Genomic DNA, 21,736 nt, shown 5'->3' on the forward strand with positions numbered 1-21,736 from the left:
GGGTGGCACCGCCGTGTCACTACTGGGTATGTGGGAGTTCGGGTTCGGTAGTCAGTCAGCCTCCGCTGCTGGTTGGGGAGGACCCTCTAGTGGCTGTTTCGCAAGAATGACAGTTTAGACTCTCCTCTATGCTTTGCTTATACCACCCTGGCTTAGAAGTCTCTGGCTTTTCAGCTGGTCCCCGGGGATACTACAGCAGGAGTGGAGGGGGCCATGTTAGCGCTGGGCAGCAGTGTAAGTTCTGATTGTCCAGTAGGCGTCCCCTGTCACTCCCCAGTGGGGAGGGGACGGGGGCAGGGGTACCTTGTGATCACTGTGTGGGTGTTCAGCTGCAGGCTTCCCAGTTTCTCTCCACCGACATGGTGGAGGAAGGAGGCCTTTTTCCTGTCCAGTGGGTATGAGTGTCCTGGCTCTCAGTCTGGCCTTCCGTGATACCACCCTGTCCGGTGGGGAGGGGAGAGGGGGTGTCTGGGTTGTCTTTGGCCTTTGCTGAGGGTGTGGGATTTGCCTTCAAGAGGCTGGTTATCATCCAGCAGTTTCTGTCTTGCTAGCCTGCACTCCCCGCTCTTTTGGTTAGGGCTCTTTCGTTGTGTGCCTGTTAGTGTTCCTGGATTGTGGCTGCTTTAGCACCCCTGCTGTATACGAATCAGAAAGCAAACCTAGGGAATTTATGCTTTTTTATTCTTCAGTGCCTGAGGCTGTGGTTGGAATGCCACCTTCTCTCTACCTTTCAGGGTCTTCTTGTGTTTGTCTTCTATGTTGTGTTCAAAGTTTATAGGTATATGGAGTTAAAATGAAGGGAAAAGTGCGTCTGTCCTCCATTGTATCTGGAGGTAGAAGTCCGCATTCAGTTTTGAAGACTTTCCCCCTAAATATATAGTTCTGGGTTGATTTTGTTTTCTTTAAAAAAAATATTTATTTATTTATTTGAGTGAGTGAGAGAAAGAGCGAGAAGGAAAGTATGACTGGGGTGAAGGGCAGAGGGAGAAGCAGACTCCCTGCTGAGCAGGGAGCCCTATGCGATGCTCCATCCCGGGACTCTGGGATCATGACCTGAGCCAGAGGCAGGTGCTCAACCACCGGATCCTCGGAGCCTCAAAGCCTCGATGTGTTCTTCTTTGAGTATGTAAAAGAGGTTCTTGCATTGTTTCCTGTCGTTTCTGATGAGAAGTCAGGTCATTAGTATCATTATCCCTGTGTGTATCATGTTTTGACTATTCTCTGGGTGCTTTCAGGATTTTCTTTTTATCTTTGGTTTTCAGCAGTCTGTGATGTGCCTAGGTGTGATTTTCTTTGTATTCTTCCTGCTTGGGGTTTGCAGAGCTTCTTAAAACTGTAAGTTGATTTTTTTCACCAAGTCTGTAAAAAGTTTGACCTTTATTTCTTTTTCTCTTCCTGTCCCATCTCTCTCTCCTCTGCAACTCCAATTACATGCGTGTTCGTCCGCTTGGTCGTCCCACAGGTTACTGAGGCTCTGTTAATTTCTTTTTCAGTAATTTAGTTACTCACAATGGATAAATGATTCATTTATTTTCAACATCACTGACCATTTTTTCTGTTCTGTCCAATCCCTTGTTAAACCTATCCATTGACATTTTTATTGAAATTATTTTAATTCATAGTTGCAGAGTTTGTTAGGTTTTCACTTTGCAGTTTTTGTGTTTCTTTTGTTATGCTACTCTTTGTTATGGCCGGCTTTTTCTATATATTGTTGAACATGTTTCTGATAATGGCTTTTTAAAGTCTTTGTGCGTCTTGTCCTTTTTTATTTGAATTTTTTTTTTTCTTCCTTAAGGGTCCCATTTTCTCATTTCTGGGTTTTCACATGTCTAGGAATCTTTATTGTATACTGCACATTTTAGGTGATAGGTTATAGATTCTGGATTCTATTACCTTATTCTGTTCAATGGCAGATTTTGTTCTGGGAGACTTTTATGATGGCTGGACTTACACTCCAATCCATGTCACCCCAGCCATCGGCACCGGGAATCTCTGCTGGGTTCCTTCAGCAGTTAAGGTGTTGCTCTCCCTGAGCTGCTCAGAGTCCTTCTGGGAAGGTACATGTTAAGGGTATAAGGAAAATTTGAGAGTTTAACCTGGGGGCTCCCTTCTCTGTGGCTCCCTCCTTTCAGAGTTTCCCCTCAGTTGCCAGTCTCCGTAGTCCTGAGAACTTCATCTGTCTTCTCACATCAGAACGACTGAAGCTTGCGTGAGGTCTGGTCCCAGTCTCCCCCTTTCCATGCACGTGAGGAAATGTCCATAGCTAAACATTTGTTTCAACACAAATCTTAGCCAGCGATGTCTTCTTTAAAGGGTCAAATGTCCTTCCAGTCCATCTGGCTTCTGGTTATTCACAAGTGACTTCCACTAGTTAGGCTTTATATTTTATTCAGATTTGAGAAATCTTATTTTCAAAAATGTTACTCTGACACTAGCCTGTCTGCCATTCATTACCCAATAAATAAATTTGGAAGTTTTTTTTTTTGTTTTGTTTTGTTTTTCTGCATGAGAGTTGTTCTTAATTTTAAGGTGTATTTTACATACAATATAAGTCAGCTCTTCAGAAGAAAGGTACAGCTGAATGTTGTGAGAAGTATTACAGTCATGCATATAACTATCATCATAATCAAGATACAGAATACTTCTTTCATCCCAAATTTCCTCTCATGACCCTTTTGGTTCTGCCTCTCCTACCACTCTATTTCCTGGCAGTCACTGATCTGATCCTTTTCTAGATTGAAATATAAATGGAATCCTAGAGGATGAAATCTTTTCAGTCTGGCCTTTGAGGTTCATCCGTTCACCACCTGAAAGATTTCTTCCTCTGTGTGGCTATTGTTTATAAAGCTGCTGTGAACAGTTATGCAACATGACACATATTTTCATGTTTCTTGTGGAAATAAGTAGATCTGAAATTGCTGATTTCCTGGAAAGTATGTGTCTAACTTTGAAAGACAGTTTGACAATTTCTTCAAAAGGGTTTTCCTACTTTTCCATTTCTACGGGTAAGATGTGAGAGAGTTCTCTTCGCTCTCCATTTCTCTAGGACTGGTTATTGCCAGTGTTGGGAAATTTCAGCCATTCTGGTTGGTGTTTAATATTTCATTGTGGGTTTGGTTTTGTATTTCCTGATGAAATTGAACATCTTTATGTACTTGCTGGCCATTTTATATCTTCTGTGAGTTATCTGCTCAAATCTTTTAGGTCCCCCCCACCTTTTCCCAATTGATTTGTCTTTCATTACTATTAAGAGTTTTTAAAATGTTCTACATAGAAATCATTTTTCAGAATGTATTTTTTAAGTATTTTTTTGCCTAGTTTGCATCTTGCTTTCTTCTTTAGTGCTTTTCGATAAGCAGAGGGTTTAATTTTGATGAAGTATGTCACTTGTCAATTTTCAAATGTTTTAAGGATTATGCTTGGTATGTCTTATATGAAAGTATTATTGCATATTCCAAGGCTACCTTAAGATTATTTATTTATTTATCTATTTTAAAGATTTTTTTTATTTATTTGATAGAGACACAGCGAGAGAGGGAACACAAGCAGGGGGAGTGGGAGAGGGAGAAAGCAGGCTTCTTGCTGAGCAGGGAGCCCAATGAGGGGCTCTATCCCAGGACCCTGGGATCATGACCTGAGCCGAAAGGATACACACACAGACTGAGCCATTCAGGCACCCCTGTTTATTCACTTTATAAATTACGTGTATGGTGGGAGAATACAAGATGAAAGGCTCAAGGTTCTTTGTTTTCCATGTGGATATTCAGTTCCAGCATCATTCTAGAAGTCTGTTGCTGGGGCAGGGACCTGGGATCCAGCCTCGCATCGGGCTCCCGGCTCAGCGGGAGGCCTGCTTCTCCCTCTCCCACTCTCCCTGCTTGTGTTCCCTCTCTCGCTGTCTCTCTCTGTCAAATGAATAAATAAAATCTTAAGAAAAAAAAAAAAAAGACTTGTTTCCCTGAATTATCTTGACTTCTGGTCAAAAATAAATCATATAAAAGATATTTTTCAAAATCATGAGTTCATACTGATATTTTTCAATTGAATTCAGTAGTTCTTTTTTTTTTTTAATTTTTATTGCCCATCCAATCTATAATTGTATCTTTTCTTTTAAATATTTTTTCCTCTAATTGAAAAAGTCATTAAGAGAAAGAGGGTAATTATTGTTTATTTTGTGCATCAATTTAAAAGAAATTCAGATGGGGGCCTGGCCGACTCAGTTGGAGCAGCATGTGACTCTTGATCTCGGGGTCATGGGTTGGGCTTAGAGATTTCTAAAAATTAAGAGAGGTGCCTGGGTGGCTCAGTTGGTTAAGCATCTGCCGTCTGCTCAGGTCATGTTCCGGGCATCTTGGGATACGTCCTGTGTCCGGCTCCCTGCTCAGTCGGGGGTGGGTGGGGGGTCGGGTCTGCTTTTTCTCTTCCTCTGCTGTTCCCCTGCTTGTTCTCTCTTTCTCTTTAAAAAATAATAAAAATTTAAAAAAAACATTAAAAAGTAAGTAAATCCAAATAAACACCCAAAGCTAGTAGATCAGTAATGAGATGTGATATTTTCATCGCTTTTAGCCGTCATCCTTTGAGTCCACAAGTGGCGTACAACATACTCGAGGTACTTGCTATGAGTATAGGAATACTCTAGATATGATTCAGCTACGATGAGCATTTCAGTTTCTGTTACGATTTTTACTGCCATTTCTTATGTGATAATAATGTTGGCTAATGTGCTTACTTAACTTACTGAGTAGCATATTGTTAGTGGACAGTAATAGAAGACTATTCTACCACTTCTCCATGAGACAGGTGGGAAACAGAGTTTCCTCTCCAAAGTGAGGTATGAAAGTTTTATTCATCCAGAATCTGGTTCACTTGTATTGACTGTGTGGATATATTTACCAGTTTTTTATAAATATAATTTCTATTTGGATGACCTAATTCTATTAGTGTACTATTTGTAAGAATAGACATTCTCTCTCTTTTTGAAAATCATTTATTTAATTATTTAACAGACAAGATCACAAGTAGACAGAGAGGCAGGCAGAGAGAGAGAGAGGAGGAAGCAGGCTCCCCACGGAGCAAAGAGCCCGATATGGGGCTGGATCCCAGGACCCTGGGATCATGACCTGAGCCGAAGGCAGAGGCTTTAACCCACTGACCCACCCAGGTGCCCCAAGAATAGACATTCTTATACTACCGTTGGAATCTTTTTTGAAGATGGGCATCCTTCTTGTGAAGGTTCTAAATTTGGGCTCCTGGCACCTGGGTTGCTCAGTCGGTTGAGTGGCGGACTCCTGATTGTGGCTCAGGTCATGATGTCAGCTGACTGAGGTCCTGGGATTGAGCCCCGCACTGGACTTCGTGCTCAGCACGGAGTCTTCCTGAGTTTTCTCTCAACCCCTCCCCTGTAAGTGCACCCTCTTTCTCTCTCAAATAAATAAATCTTAAGAAAAGATAAATGTGGGCTAAATCTACTAATTGACATCAAAATTTGGACCAAAGAGCATGCAAAAATAGCTGTTCTTATGTTTTTAAAAGATGTGATTTAAATGTATCCAATTAACTGTAATCATTATGTTTATGTTTGCCTATACTAATATAAAAACTTTTAAATTTTTTTAGAAGTTTTAAACTCTTTTCTGTAATATACAGTGTTGGCTTACTAACCCTAGTATCATGTTAAACAAACATGTTTAAATTAAAATGTTTTGGTTTTCAAATATCCTAATTTTCAAGCAGTCATTGTTACAAAGTGATTGATAACATATAGTACTTCGTTTTGTGCTCTTCGTATAACCAAATAATAGATGATTAATGAGGTGGTTGTGTGTATCCTTTCTTTCTTCCTTCCTTTCTTTTTTTTTTTTTTCTTTTTTTTTGGGTGGGGGGGGCCTAAGGACAAATATCTTAGAATTAGATTTACAGGGCATCCATTCATATTATTAGCACAGCTAGTATCTTAATATACTACAAGTTACTGAAGAAGAATAAGAAATTTTAACCTATCGAATGAAAACACATGAGGTAGAATAGTAATATTTGCATAGAGTTTCATGTGAGAAATAAAAGAACAGGTATTATCCCTTACAAATTTAGTTTTCACCTAAAATTCTCTAATATCCTAAAAAAACTTCTTATTGAAGTATGATACATACACACAAAATGTATTTATTATAGATGTACATTTCTATGAACACCCCTAAGTAAGATCAATGCACATAAACTGTGATTAGCTCAGGAGTAGCACCCCAGGGTTTCTGTTCCTTTCAGTCACTGCTTTTAACTCCCTAGAGGCAAGTGTTGACATCACATCATAAATTAGTCTTGTCTGTTTTTGTACCTTATGTACTTTTATGTATTGGACTTATACAGTAAGTACTGTTCTCTTTTTCCACATGCCATTATGTTGGTGAAATTCTCCAAATGGCTCATTGTCATTGTCATTCATTCATTCTCACTGATCACAGTGTTCTGTTGTCAGAATACTGTCATTTATCCATTTTACTGTTGGACATTGGGGCTTTTCAGTTTGAAAGTATTATGAATTGTGTTTTATGAACATTCTAGTGTATTTCTTTCGGTAGTCAGTGAGGATTAATATTTTATGAAATTCAAATCCCAAACTGGCTATCTTCTTAGTTTCTAACCTAAGTGAGAGTGAGGATCTAAGTGAAATAAACTATTCAGTGTGTTAATGGAATTTGCATTAATTACCTATATCGAACTAATTATGAACTCCTCTAGTTCAATTCCTCTTTCACTTCCTGGCTTTGTACGGGTGAGCAAGGAATTCGATCTCTCTGTGCCTCATTAGTAAAGTGAGCAGTAATGGTATCCACCCCAAATGGTGGTTTGTTAGACTGGAATAAGGTCGTGCTTGTAAGGTGTTTGGCCTGGCTGCTGGGAAATAGTGTTCACTGAATCCTGCATATTAAATATGCTTCACTGGCCCATGTTACGTGCTCCCTGAATTATATGCTTCTACAAAGTGCCCTTGTCTATTTTTAAGTTATACTCATTTTTATAATATATACGCTTTGCTTTTATATATTCAGGATACTAGACATTTGTAATTCAAATTGCAGGTTATTTAAAAAAATTTTTTTGTCATTTGATTTTATCTGAGATATGCATGGTTTTTCACTGTATAAAGTTTAAAAGTTTTATATAGTCAGATTTATTAATCTTTATTATTTATGGTTATGTTAAATCTTGTAGCTAGTATGGTTATTTGTCGAAGATTTCTGATTTATGTACTTTGTCATCAACTAGAGAATTTACTATTCCCTTGACCCAATAGATAGAGGGCACATTTGTGTACTCAGAAAGCTGGACTCAGAAATGCTTGTGTTAGGAGAGTTTCTCTTCGGTTTTGCTGCTTCATTACTAGGATGGAGTTTAAAATATTTACCCTATTTACTTAATAGTTTTGAGTAAAGAAGATACTGTGTAATGTAAGTATAATAGAAAAATTTTCTTAAAAATATGAATAGTGATTTAGCAGAGAACAAACCACCATGTGAAATGTGCTAAGTGTGAGCTATTGCTGTATAAGAAGTTACCACAGATTTATTGGCTTAAAGCAGCCCCATTTATGAGATCAGCTTCTGTAGGTCAGAGGTTTGGGCAGGCTCAGCTGTGCTCTGTGTTCAGGATCTTAAAGATGTCCAAAGGCCCTGGGGAAGAATCCTCTTCTGAGCCCATTTCGGTGAGGGTAGAATTCCATTCTGTGCGGTTGTAATACTGAGGACGCCATCTTCTTATTTGCCGTTTGCCAGTTGGCCAACCTTACTTGAGGTTGCTGTCAGCTCCTAGAGGTGACTCCTGGACCTTGCGTGGGGCTCCTTTTGTCTTTAGTGATGATGTACTGAATACTTCCCTTGCTTTGAATTTCTCTGACTTTCCTTTCTCCTACCAGCTGGAGAAAACTTTGTGCTTTTAAAGGAATTGTGCAGTTTGAATAGACTGATCTCTCCCTTGATTAATCCAGCATCAGGTGAATAGCAGCCTTAATCACATTGCAAAAGTACATTTGCCATGTGATATAGTATAATCACTGGCATGATATTTCATCATACATATATATATTTTTATGAGTCTCTGGATTAGGGGTGGGACATATTAGGGGTAAAAGTGGGGAGTGCAGGCGTTTTAGGAGTCTGCCTACCACAGCGCCATATTGAGGAGGCTGGACCTGATCCAGAGGTATCCGGGACTCCCTTAGAAAGACCACTGTGTCGAAGAGGTTACTGCCTATGTTCTCGAGGATTTTGGTGGATTCCTGCCTCACGTTGAGGTCTTTTCATCCATTTAGAGTTTATCTTTGTGTATGGTGTAAGAGAGTGGATGAGTTTCATTCTTCTATACATAGCTGTCCAATTTTCCCAGCACCGTTTATTGAAGAGACTGTCTTTTTTCCATTGGCTGTTTTTTCCTACTTTGCCAAAAATTAGTTGACTGTAGAGTTGAGGGTCCATATCTGGTCTCTCTGTTCTGTTCCATTGGTCTGTGTGCCTCTTTGTGCAGGTACCATGTTGTCTTGGTGATCACAGCTATGTAATAGAGCTTGAAGTCAGGCAACGTGATGCCCCCAGCTTTGTTTTTCTTTTTCACCATTTCCTTGGCAATTCAGGGTCTTTTCTGGTTCCATACAAATTTTAGGATTGTTTGTTCCAGCTCTTTGAAAAATGTTTGTGGTATTTTGAAAGGGATTGCACTGGATGTGTAGATTGCTCTGGGCAGCAGAGACATTTTCACAATGTTTATTCTTCGAATCCATGAGCATGAAATGTTTTCCCATCTTTTTGTGTCTTCTTCAATTTCTTTCATGAGTGTCCTGTAGTTTCTAGAGTATAGATCCTTGATTTATTCCAAGGTTATCTTATGGTTTTTGGTGCTATTGCAAATGGAATCGATACCCTAGTTTCTCTTTCTACAGTTACATTGTTAGTGTACAGAAAAGCAGCTGATTTCTCTGCATTGATTTTGTATCCTGCCACATTACTGAATTACTGTATATGTTCTAGTAATTGGCCACAGCAACTTTTTTCAAGACATGTGTCCAAAGGCAAGGGAAACAAAAGCAAAAATGAACTTTTGGGATTTCATCAAGATAAAAAGCTTCAATATAGCAAAGGAAACAGTCAACAAAACTTAGAGGCAGCCCAAGGAATGGGAGAAGATGTTTGCAAATGACCCTATAGATAAAGGGCTGGTATCCAAGATCTACAAGAACTTCTCAAACTCAACACCCCAAAAAGAGATAATCAAGCCAAAAAATGGGCTGAAGACATGAACAGACACTTGTCCAAAGAAGACATACAAATGGCTAACAGACACCTGGAAAAATGTTCAACATCATTAGCCATCAGGGAAATTCAAATCAAAACCACATTGAGATACCACCTTATAATAGTTGGAATGGCAAAAATTAACAAGGCAGGAAACAACAAATGTTGGAGAGGATGTAGAGAAAGGGGAACCCTCTTACACTGTTCATGGAAATGCAGGCTGTTGCAGCCACTTTGGAAAACATTGTGGAGGTTCCTCAAAAAGTTAAAAATAGAGCTACCCTATTACCCAGCAGGTGCACTACTGTGTGTTTACCCCAAAGATATAGATGTAGTGAGAAGAAGGGGAAGATGCACCCCAATGTTCTAGCAGCAATGTCCACAATCAACATACTGTGGAAGGAGCTGAGATGTCCTTCAGCAGACGATGTGGATAAAGAAGATGTGGTCCATATATACAATGGAATATTACTCAGCCATCAGAAAGGATGACTACCCATCATTTGCATTGACGTGGATGGAACTGGAGGGGGGATTATGCTAAGTGAAATAACGTCAGTCAGAGAAGGACAATTATCATATGGTTTCACTTATATGAGGAACATAAGAAATAGTGTAGAGAACATTGGGAAAAGGAAGGGGAAAATGAAAGGAGGGAATCAGAGGGGCAGTTGAATCCTGAGAGACTCTGGACTCCGGGAAACAAACTGAGGATTTCAGAGGGGAGGGGGGTTGTGGGATGGGTTGGCCTGGTGATGGGTCTTAAGGAGGGCACAGATTGCACGGAGCACTGGGTGTTATACGCAAACAATGAGTCATGGAACACTACATCAAAAAGTAACAAGGTAGTGTATGGTGACTAACATAAGAAAAAAAATAAAAATTAAAAAAATTGTAAAAAAGAAAAAAAGACCATTGTGACAGCAGTGAGGAAGATGTGTCAGAAAGGGAAGTTACTGGCAGGAGGAAAATATCTCATTCATAGCCCTGCCCATTTTGATTTCATAATGTTATTTAATGTTATTATTATTGTTTTTTAGCAGATGTTTCAGTCAGAAATGGATGTTTGTTAGTGGACAAACCAGAATAATAAACTGGGCCAGAATGGTAGCAGCAAATCACTCATCAAGATATTCATGATTTTAAGCCAATTTATATATAAGATGTTTCAGTAGATTGAGTTTTATTTCAGTCAGTTTTATTTTAAGCATATTTTTTCTAACGCAAACACTGACTCTTTTGATAGACTTTAACACCTGAATCTTATGAATAACATCTTCCTAAACACAGTATTAGGGTGGGTTTACTTCCTGAGATGTCTCATCTCATGCAGTATATATTGGTTCTTACTTGCTTCAGTTTTTAAATCTAGCTTCATTTATTTTTATCTTTTGGTCTTGAGTTTTGCATTTTTCAAGCTGTATTTTTTTCATAACCAAATTTGCCACATCTCAAAGATTTTTGACATGTTTCTTATTCAATCATTTCAAAAATAATAAATGTTTTTTCTTTTGATTTAAAAGAAATCTGCCTTAGATGCGATTTTTCAATTTTTCTGGTGGATAGATATTGAGTTTATATTGTAAATTCGTAATTGTTAATGTATTAGGTTTAGGAAATTAGGTTTAGGAAATCTGCTTTTTAGAATATGGCCTAGAAAATACTTGATTTTTTGAATTTGTGGACTTTTTTATGGTAATATGTATAGTGAATTAAAAATAGTTCTAGGGGCGCCTGGGTGGCTCAGTGGGTTAAGCTGCGGCCTTCGGCTCAGGTCATGATCCCAGGGTCCTGGGATCGAGCCCCGCATCAGGCTCTCTGCTCAGCGGGGAGCCTGCTTCCTCCCCTCTCTCTGCCTGCCTCTCTGCCTGCTTGTCATCTCTCTCTGTCAAATAAATAAATAAAAAATCTTAAAAAAAATAGTTCTAAAAAAGAAAAAGAATTCTATGTACATTTTATAGGATATATATTCTCTGGTGTTGAATGATGGAAATCTGTGTATCTATGTGTAGGTTTGAATCAACTTGATCATTGTTAATTAAATTCTTTATTTTATATCTATTTATGTCTTGGTTTCTGAAAGATGTATTAAGGTCTGATTTATTCATGTACATATTTCTACTCAATTTTACTTTTATATATCAAGGAAATTCATACTAGGTATGTAAACTTCAGTGACCGTTTCTTGGTCTGTTGGAGTTCTTAACATAAAACTTTTTTTTAATATGAACTTTTTCTTTGCCCTATTTACTGCTTTTTGGTTTGGATCCAATTTTCTTTGCCATAGCTGCTTTCTTTTTGATAGCATTTGTTTGTGCTTTTCCCTTCTGCTTTTATTTTTGAATTTGCTGTGTCACTGTGCCTCATGGACATATATGTACATATACATAAAACATACATACATGTACACGTACATTTTATTTGTTTGTGATTATTTATGCTTATAATTAAAATGGCTGTGTATATATAGGTAGTGTGTGTGTGTGTGTGTGTGTACATGTACAAAGTATGTTTTGCACATTTTGAAAGTTACTGTTTTTTTAAATAGGGAATTTAGCCCATTTATGTTTAATATCCATGGACTTGAATGTAAACTTAGTCAACAATTTAAAAATTGTTGAATTAAAAAATTCAACAGTTTTTTTGTTGACCTTGGAAGATACAGCTTTTTTTGGTTTTTGCATTGGATATTGCTAATGAGAAGGAATGATGATTCTCCTTTCTTTGTAGCTGGCCTGTTTTCTCTTTCATGAGGCTTCTGGAATTTTTCCTTTTGTTCGCTACCTTAAAATTTTGCCAGTGTTTCTAGGTGTGAGACATTTTAATCTGAAGTGGGTGTTTTCCCATTAGGGAGATAATATGGCAGATATTAAGAGTAGGTGTTTTTGTAGTGATACAGAGATCAGTAAAAGAGAGAAATACTCTTCCTGGCTACCCCACCTGTTCAATGAAATTATCGTTAGTGCATGTTAGCTCTTAATAGATATTTTCATAACTTTTTTTTTAAGATTTTATTTATTTATTTGACAGAGAGAGAGATCACAAGCAGGCAGAGAGGTAGGCAGGCAGAGAGGAGGAAGCAGGCTCCCCGCCGAGCAGAGAGCCTGACGCGGGGCTCGATCCCAGGACCCCGGGACCATGACCCGAGCTGAAGGCAGAGGCTTTAACCCACTGAGCCACCCAGGTGCCCCGATATTTTCACAACTTTTTAAGAATAATTTCTCTGGGGAGAGGGTGGTTGGGTTATGGACATCGGGGAAGGTATGTGCTATGGTGAGTGCTGTGAAGTGTGTAAACCTGGTGATTCACAGACCTGTACCCCTGGGGCTAATAATACATTATATGCTAATAATTAAAAAGAAAAGAATAATTTCTGTGGGGGCACCTGGGTGGCTTAGGGGTTTAAGCCTCTGCCTTTAGCGCAGGTCATCATCTCAGGGTCCTGGGATTGAGCCCTACATCAGGCTCCCTGCCAAGCAGAGAGCCTGCCTCTCTGCCTACTTTTGATCTGTCAAATAAATAAGTAAAATCTTAAAAAAAAAAAAAAAGAATAATTTCTCTGGTTATAATCCTTCTATTTTCTCTCCTTCTGGTACTCTTGCTTAAAGAGACACTGAATTTTGTAGATCAGTTTTCCATGTCAATTTTACTTGTTTTTCTTACTTTCTGTCCTTATTCTTTATTCTGCATTCTGGGAGAATCCCAGCTAACTGATAAGAAAAGTTTGGGAAAGGCTAAAAAGTATACGGAAAACCTATAATAATATTTGACTTAGAGTCCTTAGCCCATTGCCATAGTTGATACAGAATAAATACTTCATAATTAATTGGACAAACTTAGGAATATCAAGCTTTTTGTTACTATTTCATAACTCATCTTTAACCTTAATCTCTGAAATTTTGTTGATTCTGTTTTGTTTTGTATTGCAGATTTATTTTGAGAGAGCCTCCCTTATTTTAGTCTAGTGAAACAAAAGTTTTGGAAGTTCCTCAAACTAATTCTTAATAGTAGTTGCCAGTGTGCACTCTGACAGTTCTTTCTCGGATGTGCTCTTGGACAATTGTCAAAAGATGCTATAACACCTTTCTTTTTTTCCCTCTACCTCTCCTCTTTTTCTTTTTATAATAATTCAAAAAAGTAGAAAAATAAAATGCTATTTAGGAGTTTTAAATACTGATTCAAATAAATTGTTTAGTTGGTAAACCGTTTAAAAGCTGTTTGTTACCCCCCTCTCCCTAAATGTTAATTAGCTTTGTAATTGTTGCTTAGTTTATAATTTGTTTCATATCAAATAGGTGTTGTGCAAGAATGCTGATGTTCAAGAAGCTCCCTGTGGAAATTTATTCTTTCATAATTTCAACAATTTTACAAATGCTTTTATTTGGTTCAGAAAGATCTATTCTAGCCTATATATAAAGTATATATTTTCTTTGAATGCCAAATGTCTTTCATTAGCTCTGTAATTATAACAGATGGGCTTGAAACGTTCACTTAAATGCAGTTAGTATTTTATTTCCTTTCCTTTATTCCCTGTATCTTTATATGTTATTGTAAATTAGTATGTTGGATACATTCCAGGACTTCTCATAGTAGTTTAGCTAATGTCAGATAATATTTTCCATTGCAAATGTGATTAAGAGAACATGTTGATGTTTCTAAAATGATACAGACATTGGGAAAAGGATCAATTTAAATTATTTTGTTTCCTTATTATGCATTTAAATAAAAGTCATTATATTTTATTTGCCAAAATTATTTTTAGTGCAAAAGCCTGTACAATTTGCCATATGCTAAAAAAATGGAGATTTTAACAGTTTAGCGGAAATTATTTTGTTATGCTAATGAGTTAATATAAAACCTTTTTAGCCATCAGTTGGACATATAAGTGCTCCTTCCTCCCTCAGCATTTTCTTGGTCTTTCCAGAATGACTCAAGGATACTCAGACTACTTTGATGTTATACATGTTGTTTATTCTGTCGTGTCAATATACTAAACATATTTAGAGACCCTGAGAGATCATAACATAAAATAAATTTGGAGAAAGCTGGTTATTATACTTTATTAAGGCTTGCTTCCTTTTCTTTTGTCTTTTTAATGATATAGCACCTGTAAGTACAAAAAGAGAAGGGAAATGTTTATTAAGTCTTTAGACTTGTGGACATCATAGACAACAGAAATGCAATAGGTATAACTAGTGTTCATAAGTCACCTAGAAGCTGCAGTGGTCTGTTGACAGTTCTGGAAATGTGTAGAAGACTCATCAAGCAATATCAAACTTTCTTAAATTGGTTCAGTGCCATGGACTGATGGTTACAAGGAAGAATTTGATGGCCTCTTACGTAAAATGCTGGAATGAATTTTAATTTAAAAACTGTTGTATTCTCTGATAGACTAGCAGAATACAGAAAAAGTATGTTAGCATGTGAAGATCTTCTTGGGGTGCCTCAGTGGCTCAGTCCGTTAAGCATCTGACTCTGGCTCAGGTCATGATATCAGGGTCCTGGGACTGAGTTCCACATAAGCTCTCTGCTCAATGGGGAGTCTGCTGCTGCTTCTCCCTCTTCTTCTCTGTGCAACCCCCTCCACTCCTGCATACTCTATCTCTTTTCTAATAAATGAATAAAATCTTTAAAAAAAGGTCTTCTTGGTAATGTTAGCGACTTTCTTTCAGGAGGGCCGGTTTTATCACAAATTGTTCCATTTGGCTTCCGGTGTTTCGATTATGCTTTCATGAACCACACTTAACAGTGAGAGAGTATGAACAGTGAAGTCCATTTAGTACATATAAATATGAACACCTGTTTATTAGGGCTTCTGTGCCAAGCAGCATTCACAGTGCTGCAGATACAAAGATAGCAAAATATGTGCTATCCAGGACTGGAATGAAAAGACAAGTAAATAATTCTCATGCAATGGCATGAATGCTCAAACGGAAGCCTATACAAGGTAGACAGCTCGGCATCTGCAGAAGAGAGATTTTATACTGTACGATGTGGGCTACCCAGCAAAAGACCCACAAAGAAACCGATACCCAGAGCTTGAAGGAGAGTGTATTAATCATTCTTGGGGAGAGCTGATTATATGCATGTCGCATTGTAGGCAGTTGTACTGACTCTTTACACCTTAGTTGCCATGCACGTCCCCTGTGGTTGTGTTGGCGCTGCTTTTTTCTGCTTTTACCACGAGCAAGAGAATAGAGGCAGGTTGAAATAGGGAAAGGAGATACTCTGAGGATTTAACATTTCTTTCCATTCCCAGTTTTTATTAAGAAACTTGAAACTAATTGTTACAGGGATGTGTGTAATCTGTAGGCGTACTGGAATCCTATGATTGTCCCTTTCTAACTTACTCTATGATTGCGTGTTTTATTTCATACTGATATTTAGGTAGGGTGAAAACAGTAAAAGGTTTCATAAATAGTAGAGATACATTTTATTAGTTTTTGGTGGGATTTAAAATGTGTTGAAATGGGACGCCTGGGTGGCTCAGTTGGTTAAGCAGCTGCCTTCGGCTCAGGTCATGATCCCAGAATCCTGGGATCGAGTCCCACATCGGGCTCCTTGCTTCGCAGGGAGTCTGCTTCTCCCTCTGACTCTGCCTTCCACTCTGTCTGCCTGTGCTTGCTCTCGCTCGCTCTCTGACAAATAAATAAATAAAATCTTTAAAAAAAAATGTGTTGAAATACCCCACAAGTAGACACCTGCCTTTTCGATCACATTACTTGTTTAAAAAATTTTTACTTGTTTTTGACAAAAGTCAGTAGAAAAAAAAGTGAAATGCTCACTTTCTGAACTCGAATGGATGAACCCGTGTTATATCAAGCACTCAGCTGAGTACTTGAGATTTTATCATTTTTAATGGATCCTTTATTCAGTATTATGGAGGTTTAAATTGTTCTGCTAGTAGCATACAGAAGACTTTTTTTTTTTTAATACCTTCCTAGCTCCACATTTGAGCGCTCCTTTTCCAGGTTTTAAAAAGAGATTTCTGGGTGCCTGGGTGGCTCAGTGGGTTAAGCCGCTGCCTTCGGCTCGGGTCATGATCTCAGGGTCCTGGGATCGAGTCCCGCATCGGGCTCTCTGCTCAGCAGGGAGCCTGCTTCCCCCTCTCTCTCTGCCTGCCTCTCCGTCTACTTGTGATTTCTCTCTGTCAAATAAATAAATAAAAATAAAAATCTTTTTTAAAAAAATAAATAAAAAGAGATTTCTTTCCCGTTTGCCCCCTTCCAGCGATGTGCATTTTGTAAGCACCTTGGAGCCACTATCAAATGCTGTGAAGAGAAATGCACCCAGACGTACCATTATCCTTGTGCTGCGGGAGCCGGAACCTTTCAGGACTTTCGGAACTTCTTCCTTCTGTGTCCAGAGCACATCGACCAAGCTCCTGAGAGATGTAAGTTTACTGTAGATCTACTTTTTAAACATTTATCAGTGTACTTATTTCAAATGACTAATGTTGTAGTTTCCCTAAATATTATTTTGCTTGAATTAAAAGGTAGTATTATATAACCTTGGTAATCTAAGGGGTCTTTGCCAGAGGTCCTTGGGGGAGTCTGTTATCACCAGTATCATCGAAGTTAAATACCAAAGGTATTTCCTCAAAACTTCAAAGGTAGTTTGCATGTTTTACATTCTTACTAAAATTTTTCCTAAACCACTATAGAAAGAAATACTGAATATAAAGTATTTTAATACGTACTGTAAAGTCATTTAAAAAGTCAAATGGTATTCAATGTCTTCTACACAAAAAAACCACTCACTTAGAGAATTAGATGATGATTCACTCAAGTGTTATTTCAGGATGTACATTAATAGGATCAGCAAACACTTTTTGAAATTCGTGGTAATTGTATAACCCTGATAGTCATAATAGAAGTCTCTGTTAATGTTTCTTCTTGATTTATCTATCTTGGTTACCTATAATCCTTAGTTGTGCTTTTTTCCTTTCTTTTCCAAACACTGTTTTATAATTATGTGAAAATATTCAAATGTTTGAAATTTGTTATACAGAAAATTATAACTCTTTCCCATCTTTATTGTTAAACAGAGATCTTGCCTTTTTCTTAGTATATGGATTTCCAATGAGCATGTATGCTTGGGATTCCCCCCCAGTAAATTGAATTTCCAGACTCATTGTGAAATCTCTGTGATGCTTTATTCAGTCTTTTTTGGTGTAACCTGTTAGTTACATTAGTGTTAGCTTTTGTCTGAGTCTTAGCAATATTGATGAAAACTTTTTTAAAAAAATCCTTTCCAGCTCTGTGAAACATAAATATAGCTACCTCAGACTTAAACTTAAATAGCCTCAAATACAATTAGATTGTATAATCTCAGTATCATAATTTCATCTTCAGTTAAAATTATTTTTGTTTACATGTATAATCATGTCCTTAATCACTATACAGACAGAAATCATAGATAGGGCAAACTGAAATGTCAGATTGTATTTGGGCGAATAAGGGATTTAAAGTTTAAAATATGTTTGTGATCACATACTTAAATCTGGGAGAAAAAACACTGATGCACAGCAGCTGTCACAAGTGTCATTTAAGGCCTCAGGTAGTGAATGACTTCACACAGGTGCACCAACTGCGATGTCGGTCATCAGAGTTGATTGTATTCTGGGTGGTTTCAAACAAAACAACTGTATTTGTGTTTACGAATCTGAGTTTTGTTTAGTGTTTTGTACTTAGTCATACTTCAGACCTCAGTAAACAACATACAAAGTTTTCTGTGATCCCATTTCTTTTTTTTTTTTTTTTTTTTTTTTTAAAGATTTATTTATTTGACAGAGAGAAATTACAAGTACACTGAGAGGCAGGCAGAGAGAGAGAGAGAGAGAAGGAAGCAGGCTCCCTGCTGAGCAGAGAGCCCGATGTGGGACTTGATCCCAGGACCCTGAGATCATGACCTGAGCCGAAGGCAGCGGCTTAACCCACTGAGCCACCCAGGCGCCCCTGTGATCCCATTTCTAACATTAAATGTTTTGTCAGTTAATGGCTACCCTTCTTTCTACTGCAGACTGTGTTCGAATAGGGCACACGTCATTTAATGTTAGAGACCGTAGTAAACATCGTGTAAAGTAGTGAAGTGTAAGGACCGCGGGAGACGCGCTGCTCACTCCCCATCCGTACAGTGAGAGCTCGTGCGGCCACACAGCTCAGAGATCCACGGAAGCTCTTGGCACTGGGCCGTGTTCCAAAATAGATTCATGGAGACTCATGAAATATGGGAATAGCAGGATTAAACTATAAATACACAAGGAAATTTGGTCATGGGAAAATAAGGATAGTATTAAGTATGAAGATAAAAGTGACACTGGCATTTTGGAAAATAAATTTTTGGCTCCAGAGCTCTCCAGCAATCAACACAAAGAAGGGAATATGAACAATGACCTGATTCATAGTAACGTCGAAAGATTCGACTTGATAGTCGGACTGTATATAGTACATTATACAGTGTAGCAAAACAGATCCCACAGGGCAGTTTCTTATATGCAAAGCCCAGTTAAGTAAATTCTATTCCTTGAGGATCTTAACCAGTGCAGTCTCTAAGCACAGTTTCTGACCATCTGTCTTAATCGAAGGGTGTAGAGAATATTGTAGGTAGAATGTATTGTAGTAATTTACAAGATTATGCAATAGTCTTCTAAAATCATAAGTATTTTTAGCTGTCCTAATTGTGTCATAGCACAAGGTACTTATTATTTTTAAAAATTGGGGCTTAAACACCAGTGTTACTATGAGGGTTAAATAATAATTAATGGAAACCATGGAGCGTTTGACTTTGTATATATGAATTGCTTTACAAAGTGGTAGCTATTCCAGCTCTTTTCTCTAAGACTCAGTGTATCTGTATACATTGAACATAATACTTTGTGCTGCTGGCTAAGCCTAGAACAATATGCTTGATAGCGGGGCTCAGAGTTGGATTGACCTCTTTTTATGAAAGTTGAAGAGGAAAATGGACCTCATTAGAAACCCCAGCAAGGAGAGAACCTATGAGCGGGCCAAGACTTTCATCAGAAAACAATTTTGGGTGCTTTGTCATAGGTCAGTGCTGGTCCTGTTTCACCAGTATTTTCATGACGATGTGGTATGCACTGACCTTGTCTAGGGATTGTACACCAGCTGCCAGCCCGGACACATAGCCACACGCACTCACTGAACAGTGTTTTCCCTCTCAGGGAAAGCCAGATGGCAAGGAGCCCACCACACAAGATGAGAGGGAAGAACATTTCAGAACGAGTGAACAACTGCTCTGCAGGTCTTGAGGAATGGGCCTGGCAGGATTGTGAAAGGGCAGCTCATCCCTGTGCCTGGAATATAGTGTCTCCTAGGTAGGGAGAAGAGACAGCCTCCGAGCGAGCAAGGACTAGAGCACCTAGGTCTTGTGAACAAGATACTCTGTCTGCAGGGAGGAGGTCTTGAAGGCTCGAACATGGCGGGGCCGGATCTCCTCATGCCCTCCTTGTCCCCAGCGCATTGACTTTCATCACTCGACCTTAACTTCTCTACTTCATTTCCGTGGTCGTCTTTGTATCTCTCGATACCGAGTCCAGCTACTTTTCTCTTGCCCTACATCCTGTCAGTCTCTGAGCTGCTTCCCTGCCTGCCTGCTCCGTGGGCCAGCCTCTCCGGACAACATCCGTGACTTCGTGTTTCTTGCTGCAGATCCCGTGTGGCGCAGCGCCGTGATCTGCCGGTAGCGGAAGCCGAGCTGGCAGGTGCCGGGACGTGCGTGGCAGTGACAGGGCTGTGCGGGTGCAGTCTGGTGCCAGTTGGACTCTTGTCGCGCATCCGTAGTCTCACCTTCCCGCACGACCAGGTGTCTCTGACACAGCGTCTTCTCGTTTAGGCTCAGTGTTGTGTCTGTTCCTCCGTCTCTTCTCTGGTCACAGCGGTCACAGGGTGTGACCTCGTCCAGAGCTGATCCTCTGTTTCTCCCTCTGTTCTCGCTCCTCCTCCGCCACGCAGCTTCCTCGCTCTCTGCCTCTGCGGGCACTTTCCTTCTTACTTTGTGCCTGTGCGGACACTCTCTAGCATACCTGCCCCACCAGCGGGAGCACATTTCGTGAGTAGAGAGCGTGGTCTGCAGAGCTGGACGGACCTGGACTTGGCTCCTGACTTCTCTCAACTTGGCTTTAGCTTCAGTCTTTCCCTCGGTCTCTTCTGCCTTTTCAGCTGCTTAAAGAAAAATTTCACTTCACTTCAAACTTCGTGTGTCTGTGGGGCATTTATGTATGTATATGTCCAAGTGCTCCTTTCTGACACGACACTTAAGCCATCTAGTAATACCATTTTTCCGTGACCTGCAAAAGGCTGCTTTGGTATTTCTATATCTTCTTCCTAATTGGGGAAATGGTTGGAACCAACCTCATTTCTTGATGTAGTGCTTTTTTTCCACTATTATTTTTACATAATGCATAGATGTTTTTAGACTGAGTGTATCATGTGGATGTTTTCCTTCGTTTAACTTATTACTAGTGATCCATCCATTCTAACCGACCAACATGACAGCGTTGCCATTAAGGAATTGGCACAAACTATCATGGAGGAAGGAATGATCTTAGACATGGTGACCTTATTGTAGAACGGGCTTTGCTGTATAAAATAGTGCTGTGCAACAGAAATATGATGTGAGCAAATTGAGCAGATCTTTCTACTGGTCATGTTGAAAACGTTTAAAAATTATAATTAATTTAAAGAATATATATTTCAGTATGTCCAAAATATTAGTATTACAACATGTAAGCAATAACATTTTTGAGATATTTGATGTTATTTTTTCCCTAGTAAGTCTTTAGAATCTGGGGTGCATTTTATATTGTACAGCATGTGTCATTTTGGATAAACACATTTCAGTTGCCCAGTAGCCATACGCGACTAGTAGCTGCTGTGGCAGGTTAAATAGCGGAATAGTAAACTCTGGAAGGTTTCACAGAAGCCTTTAGACGGTGTTCCCTCCAAACTACAAGGAAAGATGAACTGAGGACCTGATGATCAGAGTACTGTATTTGCTTCCATTTCTGTAAATTTTGAGGATAGGCAAAAACAAGGGATTAGGTTTTAAATGTACATAGCTTGAGTAAATACTGGCACTCTCTTTTAGTATTAAAAAAAAATTCACCCTAATGTGTCATTTCTATCAAAAATGAACTAATTTATGACATTTCCATTTTTAAATTAATGACTTATTTTAAGTGCCGATCAAAGAGTCATTTAAAGTGATTTTAGAAGTTCTTCATGTAAGATATATTTAATAAGACTTGATTTGTGCTAGGAGATTGAGGATACAAAGTTGAAAAAGACAAGGCCCCTACCCTTTAAGGTTCCAAGTGTTCTGGTGAGATTACTTGATTGTGTCACGGTGTGCTCTCAGTATATGGGGAAAGGATCTTCAACTGGGTGGATCTTTAGGTGTGGTAAGGTTGGGATACTCAGGGCTGTGTG

General features: G+C 38.8%; 1 protein-coding gene across 16 annotated transcripts in view; it reads left to right on the plus strand.

The window, feature by feature from the left end:
* Positions 1-21,736, plus strand: part of KMT2C (lysine methyltransferase 2C) — a 193,685-nt gene that overhangs the window by 54,831 nt on the left and 117,118 nt on the right. For all 16 annotated transcript variants that reach the window (XM_059396046.1, XM_059396051.1, XM_059396050.1 and 13 more), the window contains exon 6: positions 16,515-16,677. In XM_059396046.1, the coding sequence (XP_059252029.1) occupies positions 16,515-16,677 (163 nt within the window). The remainder of the gene's footprint in view (positions 1-16,514; positions 16,678-21,736) is intronic.

The sequence above is a fragment of the Mustela nigripes genome, chromosome 4, assembly GCF_022355385.1.
Source record: "Mustela nigripes isolate SB6536 chromosome 4, MUSNIG.SB6536, whole genome shotgun sequence".
Lineage (NCBI taxonomy): Eukaryota > Metazoa > Chordata > Mammalia > Carnivora > Mustelidae > Mustela > Mustela nigripes.